This window comes from Oncorhynchus mykiss, chromosome 17, assembly GCF_013265735.2.
Source record: "Oncorhynchus mykiss isolate Arlee chromosome 17, USDA_OmykA_1.1, whole genome shotgun sequence".
In the NCBI taxonomy this organism is placed as follows: domain Eukaryota; kingdom Metazoa; phylum Chordata; class Actinopteri; order Salmoniformes; family Salmonidae; genus Oncorhynchus; species Oncorhynchus mykiss.
In genome coordinates, this window is record NC_048581.1 from 54653332 (window position 1) to 54663030 (window position 9699).

The window sequence follows — 9699 nt, forward strand, 5'->3', positions numbered from 1 at the left end:
AGTCATAAGGTTAGCAGTGCAGTTAAGGTTAGGGTTAAGGTTATCTTTAAAATCACATTTTACGAAGCGAAGTTGTAGAAATGGGCGGGGTTTATGACTTTGTGGCTGTGGTAACTAGTGACGATCCCAAAGAAAAGGAACAAGCGGAAATCTCTTTGCGACGCCTCTCAGAACTTCGCACTGAACTCGCCGGCATCTCGAGAAAGACTGCTCTTCCTGTCACCTTGACCTCTATTATAATTACAAAGGTAAGTGACTACCCACAGTCATATGTTTGGTGAGGAAACTTAGTGTATTCACAATATTCAAACCGTTTTGAAGACAGAGCTCTGAGTTGTTCCTATTGTTGGTATAAAATAAGGTTATTCGTTTCCGCTAGCCAGCCCATCCACTATCATGTTGATTCATCCTCTTTTTTTCAAACAGTGCAATCCGCTCTTTCGCACTATTACTTTTGAGTAACTTTAGTTAGATTCCTAGCTCATTTGGCTACGCAATATTTAGTCCAGTGACTGTGTTAAAAATGATGTAGCCATCTGTAGTACATTTTCCTGTAATGTGATGATACAATTCATCTTCATCGCTGTGATGTGGCCAGAGCTGTGTGTATCCTTTTCATTCATAACGTGCATTCTCAACCCACGTACGAGACTTTTTGCACACCAACTCCACGTTCAAGGGACGTCCCATTGGGAGGATTTATAGGGGATCTCATGTCAATCGGATAATTTGAGATCCTTGTAGGTATCATTCTAAGAAAAAACGTACACAATGTCATCCACAACGCCGAGAATAGATGGCTTGCAACGTTCAGAATGATAAATTATTGGTTTGACATTCAAGACGTGGTCTATTGACATCCAGTAGTCCTTCTAGCCTTGACCTAAAGATACCTTACCAATACTGCAGTCCAGTGTCATGTGATTTATCAGATGGACAGTAGCTAATCGAATTAGGTGGCCAACCTACTGCTAGCACGACTAAGCTTTAAAACCGCCAGGAAGGACACTTTTTTGTTTTTTTTGGAGGGGGGGAGACTTGAGTGAAAGATTAAAAAATTTTAACCACCACTGACTGACAAGTTGTACTGGACTTGATAAGTTATTTGTATTCAGCAGTCAAAAAATGACCTGTGATATGGAATGGCCATTTGGGGCAGTGTTCACATTCATTGCCTTGGCCTAAGGTCAGGTGGTTTCTGAAACTTCAGTACCAAAAAATGACTGATAAACTGAAAGAAACATGCTGATTCACATTTTCAGGCTCAGTAGATAGTTTGCACAATGGACATAGAGGTATCATGTTTTATAGGGCTAAGAACTCATATCATAGTGAGACTATCTGGTAGTCTTCAAAAAAATATGTTTTATTACTTTTCTCCTCCAAAGGTCGAGCACCATGTCCATCCTGAAGATTCATGCCCGGGAGATCTTTGATTCCCGTGGCAACCCCACTGTGGAGGTGGACCTCTACACTGACAAAGGTAAACGTTGCTATCGGCCTAACATATTGTTAAGTGGTCCTCTGTGCTCAGTTGGTAGAGCATGGCTCTTGCAATGCCAGAATAAAACATTCAGTGCGTGCATACATTTTAAGTCGCTTTGGATAAGTGTCTACTAAATGGCATATAAAATCTGAAAATAGCCTAAGCCTAGCTTACCTAGGTAAACACTGGCTTACAAAGAACTCGCAAGTAAAAGCATTTACTTCATGATATTAAATCCAGGTTAGGGACTTTTGTTACCTTTTTATTGGACAGGACAAACCCGTTTTCACAACTCCTGGTATATCATCAAAATAACTTCATCACAGCATGTTTTTGGACTCATTCAGTAGTACTATTCAGATTCCAAGAACACAGGATGAGATGTTACTATCCTTTGTGCAAGCACTTCCAAGAGTTAATGAACAGTGAGCCTGGTGAAATTTGGGGAGCGCATCGTCAGTAGTATACCTTTGGTTCCTAGGGTGTTTCGGCCTTTCACACTATACACCCTCCCCAAAGGCGGCCAGCGACAGGGTGATCAATCCTAGGCTTGCGTCCCATTCCCAATTAGTCATAGGAGTTTCCTTGTTGTTGATAGCCAACATCCATGGGACTATGCATGGCAGGGGCGTCCTCCTCCCTGAGTCAAGCATTGTTGACCGCATACCTCCAGGCCCTCTCACTTCGGGGCCCAGCTGGGGTCTTTCCTCTTCATCCAGAGCCACTGACTGAGAGTGGGAGCCTGAGACTGGGAGCTCCATGAAATGGGTTTCCATGGCTGAGCAGCCGCACAAAAGCCTAAGCTCACCATGCGCAATGCCAAGCGTCGACTGGAGTGGTGTAAAGCTCGCTGTCATTGGACTCTGGAGCAGTGGAAACACGTTCTCTGGAGTGATGAATCACGCTGAACCATCTACTTGTCCGACAGACATCTGATTTTGGCGATGCCAGGAGAACGCTACCTGCCCGACTACGTAGTGCCAGCTACGGTTTGGTGGAGGAGGAATAATCTTCTGGGGCTGTTTTTCATGATTTGGGCTAGGCCCCATAGTTCCAGTGAAGGGAAATCTTAACGCTACACCATGCAATGACATTCTAGACGATCCGTGCTTTCAACTTTGTGACAACAGTGCAGAATGTGAGGTCCATACAGAAATGGTTTGTCAATCGGTGTGGAAGAACTTGACTGGCCTGCACAGAGCCCTGACCTCAACCCCATCAAACACCTTTAGGATGAATTGGAACGCCGACTGCGAGCCAGGCCTAATTGCCCAACATCAGTGCCCGACCTCACTAATGCTATTGTGGCTGAATGGAAGCAAGTCCCCACAGCAATGTTCCAACCTCTAGTAGAACGTCTTCCCAGAAGAGTGGAGGCTGTTATAGCAGCAAATCCATATTAATGCCCATGATTTTGGAAGGAGATGTTTGACGAGCAGGTGTCCACATACTGTTGGTCATGTAGTGTATATTAAAAACATTAAAATGTACTACATATATGTGCCACAATAGTAATCATATTACTAGTATATAATAATAATAATAATATTATTATTATTATTATTATTATTATTATTATTATTATTATTATTATTAATAATGAGCACCTTAAACTGCATATGCACCCAAAACCCTTTTTTGACAAGTGGTAAATGAATCACTTGTATCGATTAGGGGGGACAACAGGTTGTATGCGCTGGTGAAACTAACCCTATTGAAAAACCGCAGGAATCTGGGAATAATATGTATATCACTGGTTAGAGGACTACTTGGAGAAGACAACCAGCTACATTTTGGATTGTCTTTTTTTAAATACATTTTTTACGTGGGTCGCCAACGCAGAAAGGTAAACACAACACTATTTTGTTAATCACTCGTTGATATCACATTGAAATTGTCGGGGGAAATGTTTTGGTTGTGTACACTGTTTAAACTAACATTATTCAAAGGCCACACTAATTCTGAGTATTTTTATATCGCTGGTTACAAGAGAATTTGCTTAAGACGGTGGTCACTTTTGGAATGTCGGGTGGAGATTCTGGGAGGCTGCCGAAACGGGGATGAAATGAATCAGTTGCTTTGTTATCTAACGGATCACGACCCGACATAGGATATCAACACTGACAAGGGTTGGCTGTTTAAGTGATAGTTTGACTTTCAAATCTGTGTCGTGAGGCCAGTGACTTTTTTTAGAAAGAGACCGTCCTGAAATCTCTCAATCCTATTTTGTCTTGCCCATTCATCCTCTGAATGGCACACGTTCACATGTCTCACAGGTTAAAGAAGGGTTTTTAAGCTGTCTCCTCCCCTTTGTCTCCACTGATTTTGAAATGGATTTAATAGTTGACATCAATAAGGGATCATAGCTTTCACCTGGATTCACCTTGTCAGTCTGTCATGGAACGAGCATGACACTCACAATATTTTGTACAGTCAGTATGTTTCTCACTAGATTATACATTTAGAGTTTTAAAAATGTTCTTATGCACAATTTAACCAGGCGCTCTAGAAATGGCTCCCATAGTAGTGACTGCAGCAGCCTGTTCATTCACCCTCCTTACCTTTTTATACAAATTTGACACTGAGTTCAATATTTCCTCCTATAGGCGATTGCCCTACTTTTCATGAGTCAGTATTTTTATCTCTGTCACTGTTCTCCATCTCCCAGGTCTGTTCAGAGCAGCTGTACCCAGTGGTGCCTCCACTGGTATTTATGAAGCCCTGGAGCTCAGAGACAACGACAAGTCACGCTACCTTGGGAAAGGTGTGTATCTGGGGTTAATATAGTGTAACTTCATTATACTGTATGATTATGATGGCAGTCTCTTCCAGGGAGGTCTCTATAACTTGCCATCTGCCATCTTCACACAGTCTTCCTTCCTTTTATACTCTTCCTCTCTGTCAGGTCTAAAATGGCCTGTTAAATTGGTGAGTTTGCTCCAAATATGTGTGTAAACCCTGGATTATCGATGCTATGTATTGGCCAATGAGTCTTTAAAGCCACAGGCTGCCATATTGGTTCTCCTCAGGAGAATGAGTAATTCTACAGTATTTCAATAAAATGTTTTAATTTATAATGAAAAAAATCACTTGTTTCGTTCACATAATATAATTTTTACGTATACGTTAATTAAGCCTGCAGTGGTATTCAATGTTTTTCAGCCGGGACCCCTTTTTTAATTTTTTAAAATGTATAATTCCATCAAAATTTCTGATGGGCCAATCCCAAATATGTCACAATCTTAAAATTGATACATTTAGATTTTTTTCAAAAAACAAGGAACCTTAAATTAATTACATTTTAATCTCTTTATCACAAAGAAAAGAAGCCTATACATGTAATTTAAAATGATATTTCTCATAAACATTTGTATATGGTCCCATAATTGTATATGGTCCCATAATTGTACAATCTGTACTCTTCATTTTTTTTGGCCCCCCTTTTTTTTTTTTTTTTTTTTTTAAAGGTTGGGGGCAGTCTAGAAAACGACTGATCACTGCCTTAAGGTGTCTATCATAGAATATCCTTGGCAAAAACAAATGTTGACATTTTTATTGCTTTTTTACAATTGAGAAAGACTACCAAAACAGCACCCTCTGTCAGTCATACAAGGTTTATACACATTGAACATTTGCTAGACAAATCAACATTCATATGTATCGACATACTGGAGAACTACGGAGTAGTAGTGCTCATTTATGCATTTCTTTTTACAAATTAGCTTCATTGTTTATCCAAGGCATCTTTCCTGTCTTGCTGTGTGATGTATGTGCTTGATGACTTTGGAAATGAAAGCAGACTGATTTGTTGTCTCTCTTAACTACTGTACTCATCCTTGTGCATAAAGTCAACACTGTCACAGTAATGGTTGTATGATTCACCAAGCTTGATAACAAGGAAGCTAAAACACGTATTGGATTATTAGTGCTCTGACAGTTTTGAGGACCATTTGTTTGCGTCTGAAAAAGCATACTGAATTGTTGATGTTGCTTGAATAGTTTGTTTCCAAATCCCCCATCTGTCTCCATGTTTCTTAGTCAGTAATGTTTCCTTGGTCTTTCAGGTGTTTCACAAGCAGTGGACCACATTAACTCTACACTTGCACCTGCACTCGTTGGGCAGGTAGGAACATAATACTTTTAAAAAGTTGATGTCATTGCCGGAATAACATGGAATATTGTCTTGATATTTCCCACCCTGGTAAAGATAAGCAGGTCTAGTGTTCACTCCACTTCCACATACTCCTAGTTAATGCAAGCCTAGTTCCTGTGTGCAATGTGCCAAACACTCATTTTATTTCTTCATCTCAGGAGGTGTCTGTGGTTGAGCAGGAGAAAATCGATCAGATCATGCTTGACATGGATGGCACCGAGAACAAGTGTAAGTTGTTTCAGATTAGAATGCATCAGAGGACTATTGTTTATATTGTCTTATGTTTGACCTAGTTTAGTTGAATGCACTGACTGTAAGCCACTCTGAATGAGGGCGTCTGCTGAATGACTAAATATTTCCCCCATATGAAAGTATATCTTATCTATTTCACTTATTAATTTTTCATGTTTTTGACACATCAGCCAAGTTTGGTGCCAATGCCATCCTGGGTATTTCCCTTGCGGTGTGTAAGGCTGGTGCAGCTGAGAAAGGCGTCCCCCTGTACCGTCACATCGCTGACCTCGCTGGGAACCCAGAGGTCATACTTCCCGTACCGGTGAGCACAGGGCATATTTTACTCTTATTTAATATCAAAGTGCGCGCTCACATGCCGCCTTGTCTTCAGTGGTGTAACGTACTTAAGTAAAAATACTTTAAAGTACTACTTAAGTAGTTTTGGGGGGAATCCGTGGGGCGGCAGGTAGCCTGGTGGTTAGTGTTGGGCCAGTAACCGAAAGGTTGCTGGATCAAATCCCAAGCTGACAAGGTAAAATAAACATGTTGCTCTGCCCCTGAACAAGGCAGTTAACCCACTGTTCCCCGGTAGGATGTCATTGTAAATAAGAATTTGGTCTGAACTCACTTGCCTAGTTAAATAAAGCTTCAAATTAAAACATATGTACTTTATGTTTTTGACAACTTTTACTCCAATTCCCAAAGAAAATAATGTACTTTTTACTCCTTACATTTTCCCTGACACCCAAAGTACTCGTTACATTTTGAATGCTTAGCAGGACAGGAAAATTGTCTAATTCATGCACTTATCAAGAGAACATCCCTGGTCATCCCTACTGCCTCTGATCTAGCAGACTCACTAAACACATGCTTCGTTTGTAAATTATGTTGAACTGTTGAACTGTGCCCCTGGCTAGCCGTTTAAAATAATAATAATTGAAATCAAGTCGTCTGGTTTGCTTAATATAAGAAATGTTTAATGATTTATAATTCTACTTTTGTTACTTAAGTACATTTCAAACCAAATACTTTTAGACTATTACTCAAGTAGTATTTACTGGGTGACTTACCTTAAAAGAAAATGACTCAAGTATCTTTACTTTTACTCAAGTATGAAAATTGGGTACTTTTTCCACCAATGCTTGTCTTACAGCTTGTTGTGTAGTTACATTTCTCCACCTACGTCTCTTTGTTAAAAGATCTTAAGGGACTGATAATAAAATTATTTTATTTAATGAAATGTCATTTTAATAAATTGTGGATTTCTGATTTCCCAGGCCTTCAACGTGATCAACGGTGGATCTCACGCGGGCAACAAGCTGGCCATGCAGGAATTCATGATCCTGCCGGTGGGTGCCAGCACCTTCAAGGAGGCCATGCGTATCGGGGCCGAGGTCTACCACAACCTGAAGAACGTCATCAAGAAGAAGTACGGCCAGGACGCCACCAATGTGGGAGACGAGGGGGGCTTCGCTCCCAACATCCTGGAGAACAAGGAAGGTACAAGAGCGACAGGATCAGAGGGTTTTATTTTCAGCCCCAAAAACTATATTGTGATACTTGATTGGATTCAGCTCTTTACATTAAGGGAAAAACGCACCTCATCCACCCCTGTGTAGTACCCACATGATCACAAGGTGCTGCCAATATCTAATTAACCATATTTTAACAAATGTATATCTCTGCTTAATTTTCCATAGCTCTGGAGCTGATCAAAGAGGCTATCAGCAAAGCAGGATACACAGAAGAGGTGGTGATCGGCATGGATGTGGCAGCCTCTGAGTTCTACAGGGATGGGAAATACGACTTAGACTTCAAGTCCCCTGATGACCCAGAGCGTTACATCACTCCTGATGAGCTGGCTGACCTCTACAAGAGCTTCTGCAAGGATTACCCAGGTGTGTGTTCTGTCCTCTCTTGTTGACCTATTAGTCATTCCTTGATAATTGTTTAAAACCTATGTAATGTTGTCTCTGGATGGATCAGCATTATATGTATTTTAATTCTCACAATTCAATCATTGTACACTAATGGAGATGGGCACTGTGTTTTAAATAGTATGGTTCAAATACCTATTGTAGGACTGCTCTGAGTTGGCAATTGAAATTAAAGTTACGCACATAAAATTATCAATTGTCCTTTTCTCTGGTTGTCTACTCTGTAAGGTACAGGACCATGACTTTCTTCTCTGTATGTGTTCACTTATGATCAATCTCCCCTCTTTGACAGTGGTATCCATTGAGGATCCCTTTGACCAGGATGACTGGGAGGCGTGGTCCAACTTCACCGGCAGCACAGAGATCCAAGTGGTGGGTGATGACCTCACAGTGACCAACCCCAAACGCATCACCAAGGCCGTGGAGGACAAGGCCTGCAACTGCCTGCTGCTGAAGGTCAATCAGATCGGCTCTGTGACCGAGTCTCTGGCCGCGTAAGTTTCAACCTCCCTTTACTCCATAATGACTTCTACAAGAGGAACTCCAGTTTCTTTTATTTTCTGCCCTTTTCTGAGATTTGAGTTGATGTAATGCATATTTATAGTGCAATTACAATCATGATCTATTCATGAAACTGTCAACAAACCGAGATGCGTCTCATATGAGTCAAGGCAAGTCAAATAGCCTGACAGTTGCAAGTCTAACGTGAGCCTTACATTTATAGATGTTTTCACACAGTTGGAAAATTATATCTAATGACTCCTCTCTTCCCACTGTCCAGGTGCAAGATGGCTCAGTCAAGTGGCTGGGGAGTGATGGTCAGCCATCGCTCTGGGGAGACAGAGGACACCTTCATTGCTGATCTGGTAGTGGGCCTATGCACTGGACAGGTAAGGGGCTTCCCAAAGGAAATACTGTTGGTATTCAACTGTATATGACAGTTGAAAAACCAATTTGTATTATATAGTCATGTTACTGTCTTCATTATTGCTGTTTAAGTAATGTTGCCTCTGTCTGTTCATCTCCAGATTAAGACCGGGGCTCCTTGCCGCTCTGAGCGTCTGGCCAAGTACAACCAGATTCTCAGGTGAGGGTTCATGTCCTTTACAGCCTAATCAATGTTGTGACGCTTGTAATTTTTGTTCTGCTACAAAGGCTTTCTTGTTGAGCATGCTTTTCAGATATGGCATCATAAAAATTGTATTATTGCTTTGTGGTGCTAAACTTTATCACCCTGTTCATTCTCAGAATTGAAGAGGAATTGGGAGACAAGGCTGTCTTTGCTGGGAAGAACTTCAGGAACCCCCTGGCTTAACTGAGTGCAATGGGAACATACTCAACGGTTTAGCAAGCATTCTAATGATTACTTACAAATGCTAAAGAAGCTTACTGATAACCCAAATCTGAAAGGGTTACATACACATAACGAGGTAGCTAGAAAGACTTGTTCAAAGTCCGTCCAATACCATAGGTTATTACATACATTCCCTAGTCTACCTACATTCCGCTGCCCTAGATTAACAATTTACCTGTGAGCTGCAATGAGTGTCTTCCACTGAATCTATTTCAATATAGAGCAAAATAATTATATCCATGAGTAATCAATATAATGGATTGTGAAATTGCAAAAGCTGCTGCCTACCTGTGGCTGCAGATGCTGTGAATAAACCCCTTTTTTGAAACTGAGCCATTTGCAATTCTTTGGTCATTTATTCTCAGCGGGATGTGTAAATAAATGTTTGATTGTCAAGCAAATTATAATAACAGTGTGATGGGTGAATGTTAATCTTGAATTTAGTTATAGCTAATTGTTTTTGGTAAGGACAGTTGTCATTTAACCTAATCAGTTTTCTCGCTTTCTACAATCTTCCTGGAATTCTGAATTATAT

At 40.7% G+C, this 9699-nt stretch overlaps 1 protein-coding gene across 1 annotated transcript; it reads left to right on the forward strand.

Moving 5' to 3' along the window:
* The first annotated feature begins 100 nt into the window (after positions 1-100).
* Positions 101-9496, forward strand: eno1b (enolase 1b, (alpha)). The gene is made up of 12 exons (XM_021568898.2): positions 101-248; positions 1389-1483; positions 4155-4250; positions 5551-5609; positions 5798-5867; positions 6062-6195; positions 7151-7373; positions 7574-7771; positions 8103-8304; positions 8592-8700; positions 8839-8897; positions 9059-9496. The coding sequence occupies exons 2-12, from the start codon at positions 1399-1401 to the stop codon at positions 9123-9125; spliced, it is 1302 nt and encodes a 433-aa protein (XP_021424573.1). The 5' UTR covers positions 101-248; positions 1389-1398; the 3' UTR covers positions 9126-9496.
* Positions 9497-9699: the final 203 nt, after the last annotated feature.